We start from the raw sequence: 22,097 nt of genomic DNA, 5'->3' as shown, positions 1-22,097 counted from the left end.
AAGTTTCATCAAGTGCAGTCGCCAAAAACCATCAAGCGCTATGATGAAATGGGGCTCTCCTAAGGACCGCCACAGGAAAGGAAGACCCAGAGTTACCTTTGTTGCAGAGGATAAGTTTATTAGAGTTACCAGCCTCAGAAATCAACAATTAACTGCACCGCAGATTGCAGCCCAAATAAATGCTTCACAGAGTTCAAGTAACAGACGCATCTCAACATTAACTGTTCAGAGAAGACTGCGTGAATCAAGCCTTCATGGTCGAATTGCTGCAAAGAAACCACTACTAAAGGACACCAATAAGAAGAGACTTGCATGGGCCAAGAAACACAAGCAATGGATATTAGACCGGTGGAAATCCGTCCTTTGGTCTGATGAGTCCAAATTTGAGATTTTTGGTGTGTCTTTGTGAGACGCAGAGTAGGTGAATGGATTACCTCTGTATGTGTGGTTTCCACCGTGATGCATGGAGGAGTGGGGGTGCTTTGCGGGTGACACTGTCAGTGATTTATTTAGAATTCAAGGCCCACTTAACCAGCATGGCTACCACAGCATACTGCAGCGATATGCAATCCCATCTGGTTTGCGTTTAGTGGGACTATCATTTGTTTTTCAACAGGACATTGACCCAAAACAAACCTCCAGGCTTTGTAAGGGCTGCATCAGATGGCCTGGCCTCCACAAACACCCGACCTCATCCCAATTGAGATGGTTTGGGATGAGTTGGACCGCAGAGTGAAAGAAAAGCAGCCAACAAGTGCTCAGCATATGTGGGAACTCCAAGACTGTTGGAAAAGCATTCCAGGTGACTACCTCATGAAGCTGGTTGAGAGAATGCCAAGAGTGTGCAAAGCTGTCAAAGCAAAGGGTGGCTACTTTGAAGAATCTAAAAAATATTGATTTAACACTTGTTTTGGTTACTACATGATTTCATAGTTTTGTTGTCTTCTATTATTCTACAATGTAGAAAATAGTTAAAATAAAAAAACCCTTGAATTAGTAGGTGTGTCCAAACTTTGGACTGGTACTGTATGTATTCAGAAGGTGATTTGGGAAAGTCCATTGTAAACAGCAGAACCCATTGCCCAATCTCGCGGTTGTTCAGGGAAGTGATGGCACACGAACAGTACAAGTATATTGGAAGTTCGTTACACGTGGAAATTTGCTCCCGCATAAATAAGAGTGTTGTAACTATCAATTTAAATGTAGTCACTGGAAACCAGTCTAATGGGAAGGATGGAATCTGGTCTACCATCTTTTATGGTACCTTCACATGTGTTTTTTTTCTCATCTTGGAAGCACCCATCAAACTTGTAGAGATTTTTAGCATGAGCTCGCGACCATGTACCTTAAGTTTTACCTTAACGAAAATGGAGACAGGGTGTACACGATGAAGGTAAGCATTTCCTGCGTATCTGCATTATTTTTTTCAATATTTCTTTCCCTGGATGTGAACTGTTAAATTACACTCGAATGCCATGAATTGCGTAATTCTGTCTGCATTTCATTCCAAATGGCTCTAACAAACCCATTCTGATTGCATAGTACTGTCCGCTTTTCATTACTTATGGCTGTAACAAACCCATTATTTCAGTCTTAGAAGGTGGACCTTCTGGGCCAGCCCACCAGCTCGGCCCATCCGGCTCGGTTTCCCCCCCGACGACAAGTTCTCTCGGCACCGAGTGAAACTGAAGAAACGCTTTGGGCTCCTCATTCAGCAACCAAGACCCGTGCACTAGTAGTCTAACATATACAGTATTAGCTGACTGTACACTGTGGTGGCTCATTTCTGCATTACCAAATGAGGAGAGTTACAAACACATCAGTCTGAGTTAACTACATCTTTAATAATTAAGATACTTTTGCAAAAGCACTTGACCTTCAATGATGCCATTGAAAAAGGTGACTACACCTTCAATACAAAGAGCTTTTATACTCAAGGTCCACCCCTTCAACGTACATTGACGAACCACAAGTCTTAGGAACCGTTCACAAAGGTTAAGTTTTGTATGAAAAGATATCTATAAAGCACAGCAGACAGCAACTGCTATCTCAAGTGTTCATTATATAGACCGGTGTCTGGTCTCCCTAGAACCGTCCCTCCCTGGTACGGTATAGAACAAAACCATTAGCTCATGTTCTCTGGAATGCTTTTTAGACATTCTTATCAAAATACATCATAAATCACCTCTGTCAGTGATATCTCACAGAGGCCCATCCTCAGTAAGACACCTCTTGTTCCCACTCCTGGACAAGCTCACTGAGGGGAGTGACCTGCGCACAGACATTGTGGAGACAAATAATTGGTTCCCCATTAATCACGCCATCCCTTCACATGGTTTAAGAATAGGAAAAGACACATCCACATGAAGACAATGTTTCATTCTGTCCTCTCTTGCTGATATTCTGCATAGTAACAGAGACATGTAAAAAAAACAAGTCTGACCTCCCCTCTCTGGGCCCCAAGTGACTGAGCCCCAGCTAAGGGAAACGTGCAACTGAAAGACACCAGAGTCCTAAGGACACTTTCTAATGACAAGTATCTCACATAAGCATATTATACTAATAAAACATCTTAATTATCTATGTTACCCAACGAATTCTGATTCATCCACCACAACACATCTATTTCTTTGAGTTATATTGAGTTATGTGGTCAAACGTCATCTGATCTGACATCACTTTTTGTATTACTTTGATTTGCACTGTTTAGGCAACTCGTTTTCTTCAAGTTGAGAATGAGTGAATAAAGCATGTTTTTGTTAAACAACCTTTCACTGTTCTGTTTGACTCATTTGATTAAGTATGTGAAAACTATGTTGTAAATACCATTCTTATGGCACGATTTGTCATACTTGTTTTAATTAAGTTTATCATCAGTACCAAGAAGACTAAGAAATCTCTACAGGAGTGACGTCATTTCCCCAGAATAAATCCAAGGAAACCCGGAAGCCAAGTATCGAAAAGAGGAAACACAAAATAGAATTAGGAAAGCAGCGGACCCATGTAGTGAGGATGGAGGTAAGATATAGTTTACGAATATTTCGTTATTGAAGACCGAGTAGGATTGTTAGCTAAATCTACTGAACGCCTTCATCTTTTGTACCATCTTGCCACTTGAACTAGCTTTTGGATTTATCTCCCAAAAATTGCCACGGTTGTGTTAACTTCACCAACAGTCATTCTTGACACGACCATCACTGGCTGTCATTTGTTTAGCTAATAAACCCTACATATCACACCACCTTTTTACTATGACAATGTTTAACTAACTTGTATAAGTAGCTAGTTTTTCAATGTAAACAAAGAGGTTCTCTCGCTGGACTCAACTCCTTTGCTTTGTCATGCAACTCCTACCCCAGCTGATCTCACACAGACACACACTTAAATCGAAGAACACGTATAACTACCTATCTTAATGGACAACTTTACAAGTTAGGATAATCAGATCGTCTTGAAACATATTTAGTCTTATGTCCATCACAAAGAGTGTTGGATTGGCATTGAGGAAGTTTCCTCTGTTCTCACACCAGTCCATTCCTTAAAATTCCACGAGGGGGAGTGTACCCTTCGAGAAGTTGGACATAATTCAAAATTGACCCATATCCCAATATCCTATATATTTTGGATAGGTCTGAGCAGAGTTGTATTACTATGTTGTCCAGTAAGGTTAAATAAATTGAGATATTCTAGAGATATTTCCATCGAACTATTACATTAGATAACCATGTCTGTTCTTTAGTCCTGAGTACGCGATCGATTATGTTTACTCGATTAGACAGACTTGTTCGACTACTATATTAATTGACTAGATCACAGCGTCGAGCCTGGTCGAGTTTGCTGAATATGGACCTGAATTAGCCCGAGCAACGTTATTTTGACAAATTGCCCGATATCTAGCTAAATATCTTACGGTCAGATTTCGGTTCTTATGGGGAACAAAGATCTTTCCAATAATTTGTCATTTTAAAAAAATAACAGCAAATGTGAGCTAAATCCATACGCTTCATTGGAAGCTAGCGTTAGCATTGTTGGCTAGCCTGCTAGCTAACGTTAGCGAATTGAGTTTTCTTTGATGAGCTACAAGTATCTATCTGAGAATGCTGAACAAATCAGTTATTTGCAATTAAATGTTGTATACTGAGGTTACCTAGCTAACATTGGTTGGGCTAGCTACATATATTTATGTACTGCTAGCGGTTATAGCTAGCACACCAGTTGAAAACGTGTGTCGATTGATTCGTCTTGTCTGGCATGATGGTGATTTCTAGCTAGCTACATTAGCTGCAAAGAGCTCGCCAATCTTGGTTGATTCGTAGTTAAATCGCACAATTTTGATTGGTCTGTCACGATGGATCTTAACTTTTACTCTGAACTTTCTGATGGCACTGGTCAGAATGTCGACCCGGAGTTCTTGGAAGCACAGGCTTATAATGGATACGACCCAATTAACAAGGTATGGGGCCTATTTCTAAACAAGGGGGAAGGAGTATTCACACGAAATGAAAATAACCTATGTTGTGTATGCGTCCGCAGGGGAGTCAAGTGACTGTCCCAATTGAGCCTGATATGTTTGGACTGAAAGGAGCTGTGATCCACTGTACTGAGAGAACACAAGTACTAAATCACATTTCTGTTTTGCAGTTTCCAGGGGGCAGTGATAATTACCTTACCATATCTGGGGCAGGTCATCCTTTTCTCTCCTCTGAGGTGGGTATCATGATCCTAGAAGCCTGCACAGTTTCCATACTACATATTATTGACATTGTGCAATGTATTTACACTTAACATGTTCGTGTACTGTATCTGTCCCATTAACAGTTGTCCTTCTCCTTCTCTCTGTTTAGCAGACATTCCATACCCCCAGTCTTGGTGATGAGGTGTTTGAGATCCCTCCAATCTCCCTGGACACGGCACTCAGTGTGGGGGATGTGGTTTCCCATTTTGGGGAACTGTCAGGTGGAGCAGGGGGTCTCGCGGGTGCTGGAAGCCTGGCGAGGAATGCTGTGGTGGGGGGCAATGACCCCTCCTTTGCCTCCACCTATGTGAACACAACCTCTCAGGGCCTGGAGCACCTGAGCTTGGGGGTGATGAGCCAGCCTGGAGGGGGGGCCCTGCTCAGTTCAACACTAGGGGTGGTAAGTAGTGTACTTTATGAATAGCTTTGTGCATCAAGAATGTGTTTTTTTTTCAAATGAAAATGCTTTGTTAAGATGCTTTTTGTTAAACGCTAATGCTAAGTAAACGCTCCTGGCCTTGTCACTCTAGGAACTTGGCCACTCCATTGGCTCCCATTTCAGCAGCTCCTCTCCAATGACCATTGATGTCCCACTTGGTGACATGAATCATGGCCTATTGGGACACAATCAGCTAACCACTATTGACCAATCAGATCTGAGCGCCCAGCTCGGGCTTGGCCTTCATGGTGGGAACATTCTGTCTCGTTCCAAATCACCTGACCAGCTGTCAGCCACGCCTTCTCCAGCGGGCTCCCTCCAGGATGATGATATGGATGACTTCAGGGTGAGTGTCTATTTGTATGTTTGTTTATACAATGCTTTGCAAAAGTATTCAGACCCCTTGGATTTCTTCACATTTTGTGTTACAAAGTGGGATTAAATTGGATTTAGTTGTCATGTTTGTCAACAATCTACACAATGCTCTGTCAAAGTGGGACAAAAATTCTAACATTATCAAAAGATGAAGTAAAATATAGTCCTTGCATAAGTATTCAGCTCCCTGAGTCCATACATGTTAGAAACACCTTTGGCAGCCATTACAGCTGGGAGTCTTCTTGGGTAAGTCTCTAAGCGCTTTGCACACCTGGATTGTGCAATATTTGTCGATTTTTATTATTTTCAAAATTCCTCAAGCTTTGTCAAGATGTTAGGGATCATGGCTAGATGGCAATTTTCAAGTCTTGCCATAGGATTTCAAGCAGATTTAAGTCAAAGTTGTTACTCGGCCACTTAGGAACATCCACTGTTTTCTTGGTAAGCAACTCCAGTGTAGACTTGTGCTGTAGGTTATTGTCCTGCAGAAAGGTTAATTCCTCTCCCAGTGTCGGGTGTAAAAGCAGACTGAAGCAGGTTTTCCTCTAGGATTTCGCCTATGCTTAGCCCTATCCTGTTTATTTTTATCCTGAAAAACTCCCCCAGTATTTGCCGATGTCAAGCATACCCATATACCATGCTGCAGCCACCACCAAGCTTGAAAATAAGGAGGCAGTTAATCAGTGGTGTGTTGTGTTGCATTTCCCCCAACCTAGAGCTTTGCATGTAGGCCAAAAAGTGTATTCCTTTGTCATGTTCTTTTGCAGTATTACTTTAGTTGCATACAAGATGCATGTTTTGGAATATTTTGTATATTTGTGTTCTTTTCACTCTGTCATTTAGGTCATTATTGTGGAGTCACTGCAATGTTGTTGATCCATCCCCAGTTCTCTCCCATCAGTCATTGAACTCTGTAGCTGTTTTGAAATCACCAATGGCCTCATGGGAACACCCCTGAGCGGTTTCATTCCTGTCCTGCAGCTGAGTTCAGAAGGACGACTGTATCTTTGAGGTGTCTGGGTGGTTTAATACATATTATTAACTAGACCATGTTTTAAGATAGATAGATATTCAATGTCTGATAGGTAACAATAACCAATCTACCAATCAGTACCCTTTTTTATGAGGTTTTTTGAAAAGCTCCCTGGTATTTGTAGTTGAATCTGTGCTTGAGGGACCGTGCAGATTTTGTATGTATGGGGGACAGAGGGAAGGGTTAGTTATTTAAAAATCATATCAACCCCTATTCATTTCACACAGTCAAATTGTACTCCTGAACTTATTTAGGCTTGCCTAAACAAAGGGGCTGAATACTTATGCAATGACTGTATATTTGAGTTGTAAATCTTTGGTCATTTTTGTAATCGTCACTACATAACACAGTCAAAAGTCATAATTATATATAAGCCCTACCCATTTCCACAATTTTTATTAAAATTGTATTTTAAACCTAACTCTAACTAATGAAGTCCAAGTTGGACCACCAGACCTACGCATTTGGACGGAAGTGTCTGGGAACGAGATTAGGTGTAATGTGACTAACGTGACTTCACTTTAGAGCGTATGCCATCTTTCAGCACCAAATGTCACACTGTATGAAGCACATGTTTATATCATATTTGACATAGTGGGTTATGTCCCATTTTACATGGGGGATTATGTCTCACAGTTATGCCACATTTATGAACCCCTTTATAAAGCATGACATACGGTTATAGTTGCTTTGTAACACATTTATGTAGCACTTATGAAGGCTTTATGAAGCCTTTATAAGCTAAGTGTAATTTAAAGCGGTACCTAATTGGGTCACTAATTTCTTTTAATACATTTTTCTTCCACTTTACCATTGTAGAGTATTTTTTTGCATTTTTTTAATATTAAATCAATTTTAATCCCAGTTTAACACACACTTTGGAAGAAATCCAAGGGGTCTGAATAATTACGGCAAGGTGTGTCTTGCTAAGTCTTACTAAATCTGATGATCTAGCCTTGTATCTTTCCCACGTCTCTCTCTGTCCACTGGTCCCGCTGTCACCCTGAAGAGTGTGCTGGTCGACTCTCCGATGTCCCTGTCTGTCTCCCCTGCGGTACTCTCCCACCTCTCCGCCATGCCAGCCTCTTCCCCCATGCTCGTCTCCTCAGTCTCCCCTGCCTTGGTGAGGCGCGGCGGGGGCAAGCCTGCCATGGTGGCCGCTACGGCAGGGCCTGGAGGAGGGAAGAAGGGGAAGAAGAAGAAAGACCCCAACGAGCCCCAGAAACCCGTCTCTGCCTACGCCCTGTTCTTCAGGGACACTCAGGCTGCCATCAAGGGCCAGAACCCCAACGCCACATTTGGAGAGGTGTCCACGATAGTCGCCTCCATGTGGGACAGTCTTGGGGAAGAGCAGAAACAGGTATACAGTACCTACACTTTTACTAATACACATGTAGGTAACAGCCAAAATAAAGGAAACACTTGAGTAAATGAGAGATACAAAATGTATTAAAAAGCAGGTACTTCCACACAGGTATGGTTCCTGAGTTAATTATTCTTTTATTTTGATGACCATGGCTAGAAAAAGAGATCAGTGGCTTTGAAAGAGGGGTCTCAAAGAAGCATAGAGGGTTTAAAGGGTGTGTGTCAGTCACCAGATCTCAACCCAATTGAACCACTTGTAGGAGATTCTGGAGCGGTGCCTGACAGTGTTTTCCACCAGCGTCAACAAAACAACAAATTATGGAATTTCTCGTGGAAGAATGGTGTCGCATCCCTCCAATAGAGTTCCAAACACTTGTAGAATCTATGCCAAGGCGCATTGAACCTGTTTTGGTGGCTTGTGGCGGCCCGTCACTCTATTAAGATATTTTATGTGGGTGTTTCCTTTATTTTGTCAATTATCTGTACATTTAGCCTTTACGCACGTCTTTACTTACGTAATTATACCCTCTGTCACTATTAGGTGTATAAGAGAAAGACTGAAGCAGCGAAAAAGGAGTACCTGAAGTCCCTAGCAGCTTACAGAGCCAATCAGCTCTCACAGGTAAGAAACTCTTGGCCTGTCTTTGCTTGGAAAAACGTGTGACTGTAGCTCTGACAATGTTTTCCTGTAAATGTCTAGAAGCTATTATCGCTTCAAAAAATGTGCTCATTTCCCCAGCCCTCCATTGAAGTGATGGACACAGCTTCTTCACCGTCACCTCCTCCAATACCTGAGCCGGTGCCTTTGGCCCCCCTGGCTCCCGCCCGTCCCTCCCGTCTCCCCCAACACATCGCAGACCAGAATACCATCACCAACATCTGCGCCTCCAACATTATTCTGGACGTCCCCCAAGTCACCACGCGTTCCCGCACAGGAGCTTGCAAGCCCCCCACCCTGGGCCCCACAGCCACCCCGACCCTGACCCCCACCATCACCAAGATCATCATCTCCAAACAGATGCTCCAGGCCGGGGCTAAGCTCCATCAGATACCCAACTCCATGGTGACGGTGCTCCCTGGCGGCGTGCGCACCCTGCTGCCCTCAGCCCCACGCCAGCCCCCACCTCTGCTGCAGATGCAGCACGCCCCTCCTCCCCCACGGCTCCAGCAGATGGTACACTCCCCAGCCCCACCTCCCCTACAGGCCAAGCCCCGAGGAGGAAATGCCGGGCCGGGGCCTCCTGTGTCCATCACCGCCACACCTCCCCCTCCACTACAGATCAAGATAGTCCCGGCCTCTTTGCAGGCAGACTCATCCTTGCCTATTATTGTTACTACAACAGCAACCGCCCACTCAATTGGTGTCACCACTTCCGCCGTGCCTGCATCAGCATACTCCACCCCTACAGTGGCTCTGCAGTTGGCGAAGTCCACTGACTTGACGGCGAGTGCAGATGAGGATTCTGTTACGGAAGAGTTCACTTCGGGAGAGGTTAGCTGTGGTTTCTGACCCAATGTTCATGTTAAATATACTTGGCGTTTCAATAATTTCTCTCGACTCCTTGCTCAACTTTCACCTCTTTTTCTTCAGATGGAAATGGAGTTCAATGTGTCTCCACGTACCACTGACGCTGCTTCTGGCCCCCTGACTCTCTGTGTACGAGTAGGATGCACCAACCCTGCAATAGAGAGCACGGACTGGGACAAAGAGTACTGCAGCAGTGAATGTGTCGCCACTCACTGCAGGTTTGTGGGTTTGGATCTACATTTATTTGTGTTCCTTTCTTTCTGTGAGAAAAGTTTGTCATTTTTTGGGAGGTTTAAGTAGAAGTTGCGTTGGAATAGAAAAAGGAACATGATCGATTATGTTGACTGACTTGAAGACTTGTCTTTATTTTTTTTTCCCCTTTCTCTCCTTCAGGGATATCTTCATGGCCTGGTGCTCCATCAGGAATCAGAACACGATGGTTGTCAAGTAAAGACCGGCCACACCCAGACAAGGGGAGAATTGTGATTTGTGTCTTGCTGGGTCAGGGGTGATAACAGGCCTAAGGTAGACTGAGTGGGATGAGAGGAAGAAATGGCATTTGGAGGAGAGCAACTGGAGAAAAGAAGAGTGCCATGTACCACAAAGCGATCCAGTGGAAGGAAATAATCAACATAACAACACATGGGATTCATTTAGAGATGGACAGTGGAGACAGTGACCGAGATAAAACGTGCGAGGACAGGGAGTGAAGTATATATATTTTGTTGTGTGTTGTATTGTTTGGACTTGCATACCTTTTAACGGGTCCATTCACAATGATGGTGTTATGAGAGGATGTATACCATATGAAGGAACCTGAAATCATAGCGGGGTTCTAAAGGGTTCTATTCCAGAGGGTAAATTGGATCCTTGTGCCGTCACATGTTGACATACACTACATGACCAAAAGTATGTGGACACCTGCTCGTCGAACCTCTCATTCCAAAATCATAGGCATTTTATATGGAGTTGGTCCTCCCTTTTGCTGCTATAACAGCCTTCACTATTCTGGGGATGTTTTCCTTTAGATGTTTGAACATTGTTGCAGGGACTAGCTTCCATTCAGCCACAAAAGCATTCGTGAGGTCGGGCACTGACGTTGGGCGATTAGGCCTGGCTCGCAGTCGGCGTTCCAATTCATCCCAAATGTGTTCGATGGGGTTGAGATCAGTGCTCTGTGCACTTCAGCATACGTCTGTCCCGTTCTGTGAGCTTGTGTCACGTCTGAGCCGTTGTTGCTCCTAGACCATTTCCACTTCACAATAACAGCACTTACATCTGACCAGGGCAGCTCTAGCAGGGGTGAAATTTCATGACCCGACTTGTTGGGAAGGTGGCATCCTATGACGGTGCCACGTTGAAAATCACTGAGCTCTTCAGTAAGGCCATCCTACTGCCAATGTTTGTCTATGAAGATTACATGGCTGTGTGCTCGATTTTTATACACCGGTCAGCAACGGTGTGGTTGAAATCGCCGAATCCTCTAATTTGAAGGGGTGTCCACATACTTTTATTTTTGAAGTCAGTTTTTACAGGAAAAAGTTACAAAATATTTTTTGTGATCCATGGCAGCCAAAAGCTTCATAAAAAGTTTTCCATCCTTATTCTTATATATTTGGATAAATATATGATACCCATCTTACTTTTGTTGGTTGCCTTTAGGTTCTCAGAGAAAAAAAATTCAGCATCTCTTTTTTTAAGAAACCGAGTCAGGAAATAGTGAAAATATCAGATTGAGGAAAGTGGCGTATCATGCTATGCTCTTGGTTTCTTTTCACATACAGTTTAGTGGGCTCTAGAGACTTTCTTACTTTTCATTATTGTAAAATAAAAGTCCACTGTGTCTAGTCCGGTGTGAATAAATGACTGTAGAAATCAAGGTCAATTTGACTTATGTTATTCCATTATTTTAAAATAAAATAGCAATGAAGATAAAGAGCTCGAACTCTGGTGTCTCATTTACTGTGAATAATGTTTGCACTAAAAGGGATGGCTGTGACAGACCAACAGTAATTAATGAGCCTCTCACTCTGAATTTACTTAATACATCCTTTACAATAAACAAAACAAGAAATATTCTCCACTCATACAGGAGTAATAAAGGTCTATTTTTTGTTATATATTTTTAATTGGGTTGCTACTTCCCGTAGGTATGCACACAGGAAGCAGCACAGGTCCTAATCCAGGCACTTGTCATTTCCTGTTTGGACTACTGCAACTCGCTGTTGGCTGGGCTCCACACTTGTGCCATCCTACCCCTGCAATTTTTAAAGAATGCCGCAGCACACCTGGTGTTCAACCTTCCTAAGTTCTATGTCAACCCGCTCCTCCGCACACAACACTGACTTCCAGTTGATGCATCTACTACAAAGAGCAGCAAGGGGAACTGCCCCTCCCTACCTTCAGGCTATGCTCAAACCCTACCTGAGTACTTAGTTCTGACACCTCTGGTCTGCTGGCCCTCCCACCCCTACGGGAGGGCATATCCCACTTGGCCTAGTCAAAGCTCTTCTCTGTTCTGTCACCCCGATGGTGGAACAAGCTTCCCTCTGACGCTAGGACAGCAGAGTCCCTGCCCGTGTTCCGAAGACATCTGAAACCCTACCTCTTCAAAGAGTATCTTAAAACACCACACAAAGTACATAATAATAACATCCTTACCTTTAGTAAACTCTCACTTGACTTCAATCTATCACAGATTCCGTGATAGAAATGTAAAGGTAATTTCAGATTGAACTGACATATGGCGCGTTTATCTTGTATGGAGTCTCTGCTAAAGTGGGACATTGCCTTTAAATTGCAATCGAGCTGAATTTCCGCCATGCGGATTGAATAGAGACATTTTTTTTTTTTTACTACTAGCACTGACTTCGCTGATAGCTACTTTGAGGCAAAATGTACTTACTATGACTGATGTGGTAGTCCCAACTAGCTATCCTAAGATGAATACACTAAGTCGCTGTGGATAAGAGCGTCTGCTAAATGGCTATAATGTAAAAAAAAAAATGACAACGTTGATAGACACATTAGGTAAAACAATCATTTCAACTTTTATTTAATCAAGATGCAATAGAATCATGTCAACATTTGTATAATAGAAACCTGAGACAACGGGAGTTGTAGTAAAACATTTACATCTTTGTTTCAGCAGAGACAATACTTGGTTATTCTCTACAGTCATTGGTCCAGTGCTTTGTGATGAGTGTGCCGCGTAGGGCCACTACTGGGTCTCTATAATGGCGACTCTACTGGGAGGATCTACGCGGTACAGGCCAAATCCCAGGCACACAGGCTGACTGAGCTGAGCATTGAACTGGTGCAGCTTGGTCAGGTTGATATTCACCTCAGAAAAGGTGATGGTTCCCTTCCCAAAGTCTACCACCACTGTCACTCTGTTGCCTTTCAATAAATTGGCAATCTCCTTCTTCATCTTGTTGTGGTAGGCAAACAGGTTTCCCTTTGCATTGTGTGTGATGCTCCAGGATTCATTGTTGAGGCCAAAAACAGGGCCCTCAGTCCCCTTGCGCTTAATGCTCTGGTAGGACACAGCGATGTCCCAGTAGCCCTTGGCCTCTACCTCCCAGTAATGTCTCCCAGAGGAGTAGCACTGGGTGGTGAGAACCTGGGGGGCTTTGTCAAAGCGGGAGGGGTGGCTGGGGAGGGACAGTTTGTTCTCCACTCTCTCCACAGACTGGAGATCAAGGGACACTTTGAGAAAAGGGCTGGCCGAGTCTACATCCAGAGTCAGAGCACCTAAGAAAGACAAATGGGGACACAGATCAGTGACACACATACACAAACAAGCAGATCAGTGATAGACTGACGCACACACACTATAGACCCATTGTATCACTGCTTACGTTGGGCTTCTCTGGTGTCTGCATTTCTGTAGCCCTTTGGTGGATTGTCAACTATGAATTCTGTAAACAAATACATCACATCTCTTATTATCACACAGCAATAAAGACGTATTGCCATACTTATTTCTACAGTGCAGGAATCTTCAAGTTTGATCATCCACAAAGAACAAAAGTTATTTATTTGCTTCTCACCTGCCACGGAGGAGTAGACATCGTGCAAGAGAGTCTCCTGTTTCTTCAGTGTGTCTGTGAGGTTTTGATTTTCCAGAGAGGAACTATATGCTGTGATGGAGACAAAATGTTCATCAGACACACACATTGTGCCTGTACCCAAGAAGGCAAAGGTAACTGCTTAATGACTATCGCCCTGTAGCACTCACCTCTGTCATCATGAAGTGCTTTGAGAGACCAGTCAAGGATCATATCACATCTACCTTACCTGACACCCTAGACCCATTTCAGTTTGCTTACCGCCCCAATAGATCCACAGACGATGCAATCGCCATCACTCTGCACAATGCCCTATCCCATCTGGACAAGAGGAATACCTATGTAAGAATGCTGTTCATTGACTATAGCTCAGCATTCAACACAATAGTACCCTCCAAGCTCATCATTAAACTCAAGACCCTGGGTCTGAACCCCGCCCCGTGCAACTGGATCCTGGACTTCCTGACGGGCCGCCCCCAGGTGGTGAAGGTAGGAAACATCATCTCCACTCCGCTGATCCTCAACAAGGGTGCGTGCTCAGCCCCCTCCTGTACTCCCTGTTCACCCATGACTGCGTGGCCAAGCACGCCTCAAACTCAATCATCAAGTTTGCAGACGACACAACAGTAGCAGGCTTGATTACCAACGATGACGAGACAACCTACAGGGAGGTGTGAGCTCTGGGAGAATGGTGCTCAACGTCAGCAAAACAAAAGGAGATGATCGTGGACTTCAGGAAACAGCAGAGGGTGCACCCCCCTATCTACATCGACGGGACCGCAGTGGAGAAGGTGGAAAGCTTCAAGTTCCTTGACGTACACATCACTGACAAACTGAAATGGATCACCCACACAGACGGTATGGCGAAGAAGGTGCAACAAAGTCTCTTCAACCTTAGGAGGCTAAATAAATTTGGCTTGTCACCTAAAACCCTCACACATTTTTACAGATGCACAATTGAAAGCATCCTGTCGGGCTGTATCACCGCCTGGTAGGGTAACTGCACCGCCCGCAACAGCAAGGCTCTCCAGAGGGTGGTGCGGTCTGCCCAACGCATTACCGGGGTCAAACTACCCACCCTCCAGGACACCTACAGCACCCGATGTCACAGGAAGGCCAAAAAGATCAACAAGGACATCAACCACCCGAGCCACTGCCTGTTCACCCCGCTATCATCCAGAAGGCGAGGTCAGAGTACAGGTGCATCAAAGCTGGGACCGAGGGATTGAAAAACAGCTTCTATCTCAAGGCCATCAGACTGTTAAATAGCCATCACTAGCACATTAGATGCCGCTGCCTATAGGCATAGACTAGGAATTACTGGCCACTTTAAGGAATGGAACACTAGTCACTTTAGCAATGTTTACATATCTTGCATTACTCATCTCATATGTATATACTGTTCTACTGTATCTTTGTCCGTTCCATTCTGACATCGCTCGTCCATATGTATATAGTCTTAATTCATTCCTACTTAGATTTGTGGTTATATGTTGTGTAATATGTTAGATATTACTTGTTAGATATTACTGCACTGTCGGAGCTAGAAGCACAAGCATTTCGCTACACCCGCAATAACATCTGCTAATCACGTATGTGACCAATAGAATTTGATACACCCACACATACACCTTGCTGAAGTCAAAGTGTATCCAGGTCAATGATTGACAATGTTATTTGGGGCAAGTAAGAGAGTAATGACTCATTTAATACTATATAAAAAAATCCAAGACGTGACTGACTGCGTCATTATCAGATCTACTCACCATAATAAAGGACAATGAACCAGAGGCACAGCAACACCACAGTTACACTGTTAATGCGGGAGTCTTTGGCATTAGAGTTCTGCCTCTGTGCACAGAGAAATAAAACTATGAATCTCACAAGAAATCAAAAACAATCAAAGCATTACAGCAGAGTACACAAAAATAGAACTAACTTCGTTTTTGAAGTCTTCTTTCAACTTGCTGACAGAATCCTTGCATTCCTGTAGCTTTCCCTCTAGCACCTGGAACTGCTGCTCCATAAATGCCTGAAACCCATTAACACACATATTCACAGATGTACACCGAGTATACAAAACATTAAGAACACCTGCTCTTTGCATGGCAGACTAACCAGGTGAATCCAGGTGAAAGCTATGATCCCTTATTGATGTAATTTGTTAAATCCACTTCAATCAGGGGAGGAGACAGGTTAAAGGATTTCTAAGCCTTGAGACAATTCAGACATGGATTGTGTATGTGTGCCATTCAGAGGGTGAATGGGCAAGACAAATAATTGAAGTGCCTTTGAACGGGGTACGGTGCCAGGCGCACCGGCTTTTATTAAGAACTGCAACGCTGCTGGGTTTTTCACACTCAACAATTTCCCATGTGTATCAAGAATGGTCCACCACCCAAAGGACATCCAGCCAACTTGACACAACTGTGGGAAGCATTGGAGTCAACATGGGCCAGCATCCCTGTGGAACACTTTCGATACCTTTTAGAGTTCATGCCCCGACGTATTGAGGCTGTTTTGAGGGTAAATGTTCCTAAAGTTTGGTATACTCCGTGTATATGTACTTTTGTTTGAAGAGTGCTATTATTCCTGTGTTTGTCTGCGATATTATACATTACAATATTGTGCCAATCATTCTGCATGGGCAGAGTGTCTGGGTGGTGTGTGTTTCATTCTGTGTTTTATGGTTCATTTATTTGTGTCTTTTAAGCACATGAACAAACAAATTTCCCCCTGGTGGGATAATAAAGTCGATATAGTTTGTGTTTGTCAGACAAAATTTTGGGGATTAAGACTGGAAGAACCTCACTTCATTCTCAAACCTGGGATTTCTACAGTACATACAGTACCTGCCTGGAAGTGTACTATGTGTATGAGAAAGTCTCTGCCTCCAAATGCTACCCGGCCACACCACACCCCATTTACTCTGGTTGAAGGAGGGTAACAGAAAATAAATCAAGTATGTAAAACTAGCATTGCACATATTTCTCCTATGGCTACCCTTAAGAAGAGAGGTGGAAAAACTCACAGTCAGTTTTCTCCCCAGAACGTTGGTGGTGTCAACAGTGAGGTTTGTCTGCTTCTTGTCCATGGCACAGATATTACAGATGTAGGTTTTCGACATGGAGCAGTAGTACCTCAGCACCTCATCGTCATGCTCAGGGCACCTCCTCCTGCTCAGGTCCCCCAGGGGTTTGACCAGAGGGTGTCCCATGTAGGCAGGGAGTTGCAGGTGATCCTGGACATGCTCCTGACACAGTGACACCTCACACTTCAGACACGTCTTCACTGCCAGGCTCTGTTTCTCTGGACAGCAGTCACAATACGCATTCTCTGTCTTCTTAGCCTTCAATTAAATCAGAAAATCAATCAGTTAATCATGGTTAATTTAAGTCAACAAAACCAATCTAGTGACAGGTAGCAGGGCCAGAGTTATGGGCCCACCCTACCGTACTTCCTTGCCCTCCCAAATAAGAGATAGATATATATATATATAGTACGTCATTAGATATAGTCTCAAATATGTGGTTATCTTGTTTAAGAGCAATGGGGCTGGCAGATATAGTTTAGTTTCTCCCTGTCGCTGGCCCACACTCCATTGCAGTAGGTGGCGGTAATGCACCAACGTTGGATGCCAACCCCGATAAACCCCACCGAAGAAGCATCTCACTGGCGCAGGAAACTTTGAGGGCCCGGAATAGGCGAGTTGATAAACTGTTCCAAGTTCGTTCGTTACAGCTTTAGGTCGGACCACGTGATAAATTGATACAATGTTGAACTTCACCAGCAAAAATTCAAGTCATAGAAAGGGAGGCAGACAGGCGGAGAAGAGAGATGAATGCGATTGAATCAACCGGAATTTTCATCAGGATATTTTCTACTGTTTCTTATTATGCATTTTAATTAGTTGATAATTATGATAAATGGAAAATTAGTCTTGGCAAAAGTAATAAACCAGATCTGTGAACAAATTGAGAGGAGCACCTTCAGGTTTTCTCTGAAGTCCTCTGCGATGTTAGCCAGGGTATAGCTCTTCTGGACGTCAACCGTGGATCCAAAGTAGGCCCTGCAGTCTGGGCAGCGGAAGGGCATGTTTGAACCGAAGTCTATTATGCCCTCCAGACACACCATACAGTAGCTGTGCCCACAGGACAGCTGGTGCGGGTCTTTAAATATGTCATGGCACACTGGGCATGTCAGCAACACCTCAAGCTGGGTTTTGCTTGACAGAGGAATGGTACAGTCTTCGTCCATCTTGCTCCCTTCCTGCTATTCAAAGATTGGAGTATAAGGTTAAAAGGAAATGAAGTATTCCCTGACTGCTGTAGATGGTGCTCCAAAATGTCCGTTTCAAATAGTAGCCAGCTGCTGAAGTGAATGGCATGTTAACGCAGTAGGCGATTAGACATGAGAAGGTCTGTGCACTGCCGCTAAATCACACAAAAGGCAATAATTTACCTGTAATGTCAGCTTTTAGTTCTCGCCTGTGTGCTTCCCTGTATACAGTTCAAACATTCAAAAGTGAAAGCAAAGCTCCGTTTATACTTCCTTTAGAGGCGGGGCTAGACTCAACTGTAATTGGAGCCACTTCACAACAGGGAAGTAGTCTGCAGTTATATCTTTGGAGCGGGATTTTTTTTATTAGCTATAAAATAAACTACTGTAACATACATTAACTGTTGTAACAAAAGAGACGAGATTCACACAACCAGACACTTCTGATGTGTACATTTTTATAAGGCATTAGTGAAACCAATAATACAAAAGGTGTTTTTTTTATTGCCAGACAAAAGGGCCAACCACAGTACATACCATAAAAAAGACCTTTTCATGCAGACGCAGGGAATTACAGCACATTAGGAAAGTATTCAGACCCCTGGACTTTTTCCACATGTTATGTTACAGCCTTATTCTAAAATGGATTAACGTTTTTTCCACCCTCAATCTACACACAATACCACACAAGGACAAGCTCTGTCACAGTGACCATCAGGTACTTGGTCAAAATAATATATTTTTAATTGGAACACAGATAAGTGTTACAGGTTAAAACAACTTTGTATTAAAACTAAAAGCCATGTAGTCATATTGTTATATCTTCAGCAAATCACAAGCCAGAGACATCAGCTTCAATCAAAAATGATATACGAAATAACTTCTCTCTACAGATAACAATCAAATGTGTATTTGCAAAATTAAAGGCCGCATCATACTTCCCATTCTTTTAATTTTAAACTAAGTCATGTGTCTTTAGATAAACTTCCCTGACGTCTACACAGGAAAAAGGAGGATGTTTTCCTGACAGAAACAGCACTATGAACAAAGAGAAGGAGAGACAGTTGCTGCATTACTATAGTATTTGGCATAATGGTTCAATATAAAAGTATAAAACAAACATGCAAATTTAAGCCTACCTTTACAACTACTTACAAACCAAAATACACAAAGGAACAATCTGTTTGTATTTACTACAAAGTCAAAATATGTATCATGAAAACAGATTGCTGTCTGAGAAAGACCTCAAACTAATCTCAGCCCTGGCCAATGTACAACGCTATGTATTCTTCAAAGAGACATGCAACAGTTCCATGTCCCTTGTGTTTTGGCCAACGAAATGCAGTGTAAAGACCTAGGGGCCAGTTTTCCAGACCCAGATTAAGCCTAGTCCAGCATGCTCAATAGAAAATCTCCAATGAAATAACTTTTTGGTTTAGGACTAGGCATAATCGGTGTCTGGAAAAACATTATGGCTATTAATAACATCAGTGTCCACTAAAGCTTTACTCAGATGATCATTCTGGACAATCCAAACCTACGCAGGATGGTTGACTGCCTCATTTCAGATCTTTCCACTGTCCCCATCTTCGGTCATAATGGTTATTTACAATCATAGTATCTTTCAAAAACAACCAATGCTGATTTATAACGATAGGTTATAAATGAGGAATGGACATTTAGTAGTTTCAGTTAGAGGTAGATAAGCTTTGTAATGCGGCTTACACAACCAGCCGATAAAGGCTGCTAGGTGCTAATGCATAGGCACAGCTCTCTTTGTCAGAAAGTGAGCTACTTCGCTGTCACTCCCAAGTGATCAACGCTGTGTTCCTCAAGGTTCCTGAGGATTCTGAAGCTCTTGGAGCAGAAGGAGCAGGTGAAAGGTCTCTCACCTGTGTGAAAGCGCAGGTGAGCCTTCAGATTGTCCCTAAGCCGGAAGCTTTTCCCACACTGGAGGCAGCTGTGAGGCTTGTCCCCCGTGTGGAACCTCTCATGCCTGCGGAGGCTTTTCCGCAGGGCGAACATCTTTGAGCACTGGTAGCATGAATAGGGCTTCTCCCCGTTGTGGAAGCGCTCGTGCCTCCTCAAGATCTTCCTGCGTTTGAACGTCTTCCCGCAGATCTTGCAGCCGTAGGAGCGGCTCGGGGAGAGGACGCTTTGAAGCCGCCAGACCCCGTTCCCACACTGAGTGAAGCAGCAAAGGCGCCTGCCTGTGTGGAGGCCCTGGTGGGTCTTGAGGTCCTTGGGCATGGGGAACCTCTTGCTGTCGTGACAGTAGCTCCCATTAGCCGCCTTCTTCCCTCCAGAGTTCTTCCCTCCAGGCACCAAAAGCAGGTTCACCAGCAGCACCGAGCAGGCCCTCGTCAATTTGTGCTCCAGGGAGGTCTGGTCCAGCTTGAAATCTACCTTCTTCTTCATCTGGTCCAGCTTGAAATCCACCTTCTTCTTCTTCTTCATCATCTGGTCCAGCTTGAAGTCCACCTTTTTATTCTTCATCGCAGAGGGAGGGTCCAATGCACCCATAGATGTCAACTTTCTCTTAGCCTGTTCAGGAGCCAAAGCCCCATCTGAGGAGGACGGGCTATAGGCTGTCTCCTTTGCGGTGCTGACACTGGCCTGCTGGGGCTCCACCTGGGTAGGCTTTTCTTCACAATTAGGCTGTGGTGTTGGGACCATTTGGCAGATGACTTTAGTCACCCTTTCTGTGTTCATTCCGTTCTCTGATTCTGTCTTGAGGGGCTGGAGTTTCTGCTTAGTTGGGGAGCTTTGAACAGTACCAGAGAGGTGGTTTGGATACACAGGGGCTAGAGGATAGAAAATAAAATAGTTGTTTGATGGTAACCTCAACCCTTTATATACAAAGTCTTTATAACAAATATATTTATGTATCTATAGCTTCACCGCCACCTAGAATGAATGTGTTTACTGGAATAGATAACTTGTTCTCCTTCTGGCTCAGTGGTTGTTGGGGATTCTGGTTCCAGACTGCTCCCCTTCACCATCTCCACATCCTGACAGATGGATGACAAGCCAAAAAGATGACTACTTAGCTCTTGTAATACAGGTGTCAGCAACTCAAATTAGCCTACACTACAGGTCAAAAAGCCATGGGTTATTTTAACAAACACCAAATACATCTTATGGTTCACAAATCACATTAACCCCCAAACACTGACCTTGTCTTCTAGAACATAACACTTTAGGTCAGCAGGCTGATTAGCCTCCAGCAAGGTGACATGATGTGCAGGACCCTCCTCACTGCTCCTTTTCAAAGAACCACTGCTCACCTTTGAGAAGGAGCACTGTTTTGGCGCTAGAGGGAATGGAAGGGGGGGAGAGAGCAAAGCACAAACATTCCATTGGTTTGATCAGCATGGTGCAGATCAGCACTGACATGAATAACAATGTACAGATTAAATAAATCACTTATTGTGCATAACTTTGTTATTTTTTGCCTCAAATGTTGTTTGTTGACATTTTGTCAGTCATCTATATTTTGCAGTATCCTAATTCCTTCCAACATGTCATAAAAAACTGAATTTCAGTCACATTCAGCGAGAATGATAAGACTGAGTCATCACGCAAACTAAAGTGTTTATTTATCCATATGTGACACAATTTTACATATGGCTCCACCGATAACATGATTGTACTACTTGCTAGTTGCAAGAAAGTATCCAGCAGCAAGATCCGTTTGATGACATTGTAAACTATGTTTCACTGGGATCTTAACAGCAACAACGTTACAGTGTGGTGAAGTAACACTTTCATATACCAGGTAACTCCTCGTCCACTTGAACTCCGATACTGCGAAGACATTTCTTGCCAGACTTTTGGACAGAGTCCACCGTTTGCAGGATTTCATTTTGCTCTGTCCGCCCTTCAATGAGAACGGTGGTTCCTGTAGCAAGGAAGTGACACTCGAACAGTTTCGTTATTTCCACGACGGCCACCTTTGTAAGTGAATCCAAAACAGACACAATCTGGGCTTGAAAATTCACGTCGACGGACACAGACATGCTGACAGTTGTTAATGAGCGCACAGTTAAGAAAATGTTACAAATGTTGAAGCGAAAAAGCTTGTCACCAAAGTGAACTGTGTTTATATCAACCACATGGTAGGAGAAGCTGGGGGCGTGTCTCTGACGTTCCATCACCAAGTTCGCTCAGCGTCTCGCGCCAAATTCACTTTATTTCCGGAAAAGCGTGTTGCGTAATATGGCAATATGTCATCATGTCATATAAAATAAAATAATTCTAACAGTGAGACATAT

The 22,097-nt window shown here is 43.6% G+C and overlaps 3 protein-coding genes across 7 annotated transcripts; 1 reads left to right on the top strand and 2 right to left on the bottom strand.

The window, feature by feature from the left end:
* The first annotated feature begins 2,936 nt into the window (after positions 1-2,936).
* tox4a (TOX high mobility group box family member 4 a) lies at positions 2,937-11,411 on the top strand. Of its 4 annotated transcripts, none has more exons than XM_014191624.2 (9): positions 2,937-3,018; positions 4,642-4,707; positions 4,848-5,135; positions 5,266-5,520; positions 7,592-7,942; positions 8,489-8,569; positions 8,687-9,439; positions 9,539-9,693; positions 9,869-11,411. In XM_014191624.2, the coding sequence occupies exons 1-9, from the start codon at positions 3,013-3,015 to the stop codon at positions 9,924-9,926; spliced, it is 2,013 nt and encodes a 670-aa protein (XP_014047099.1). In that variant the 5' UTR covers positions 2,937-3,012; the 3' UTR covers positions 9,927-11,411. The 4 variants fall into 4 exon arrangements, with proteins under 4 accessions (XP_014047099.1, XP_014047097.1, XP_014047093.1 ...); XM_014191622.2 differs by having other exon boundaries at positions 4,845-5,135; XM_014191618.2 differs by lacking the exon at positions 2,937-3,018 and adding an exon at positions 3,653-4,453 and having other exon boundaries at positions 4,845-5,135.
* A 1,090-nt stretch (positions 11,412-12,501) lies between these two features.
* LOC106600323 (E3 ubiquitin/ISG15 ligase TRIM25) lies at positions 12,502-18,109 on the bottom strand. Of its 2 annotated transcripts, none has more exons than XM_014191629.2 (8): positions 18,007-18,109; positions 17,533-17,817; positions 16,577-16,894; positions 15,485-15,577; positions 15,312-15,396; positions 13,528-13,617; positions 13,336-13,395; positions 12,502-13,228 (listed from the first exon to the last, which is right to left on the bottom strand). In XM_014191629.2, exons 2-8 carry the CDS (start codon positions 17,800-17,802, stop codon positions 12,696-12,698), a joined length of 1,449 nt encoding a protein of 482 aa, XP_014047104.1. In that variant the 5' UTR covers positions 17,803-17,817; positions 18,007-18,109; the 3' UTR covers positions 12,502-12,695. The 2 variants fall into 2 exon arrangements, with proteins under 2 accessions (XP_014047104.1, XP_014047105.1); XM_014191630.2 differs by having other exon boundaries at positions 17,533-17,814.
* Positions 18,110-18,306: 197 nt separating this feature from the next.
* LOC106600322 (zinc finger protein interacting with ribonucleoprotein K) lies at positions 18,307-21,977 on the bottom strand. The gene is made up of 4 exons (XM_014191627.2): positions 21,599-21,977; positions 21,000-21,136; positions 20,750-20,834; positions 18,307-20,627 (listed from the first exon to the last, which is right to left on the bottom strand). The coding sequence occupies exons 1-4, from the start codon at positions 21,975-21,977 to the stop codon at positions 19,615-19,617; spliced, it is 1,614 nt and encodes a 537-aa protein (XP_014047102.1). The 3' UTR covers positions 18,307-19,614.
* Positions 21,978-22,097: the final 120 nt, after the last annotated feature.

Source organism: Salmo salar, chromosome ssa03 (assembly GCF_905237065.1).
Source record: "Salmo salar chromosome ssa03, Ssal_v3.1, whole genome shotgun sequence".
NCBI lineage: Eukaryota > Metazoa > Chordata > Actinopteri > Salmoniformes > Salmonidae > Salmo > Salmo salar.
This window is presented reverse-complemented; position numbering and strand designations above follow the sequence as displayed.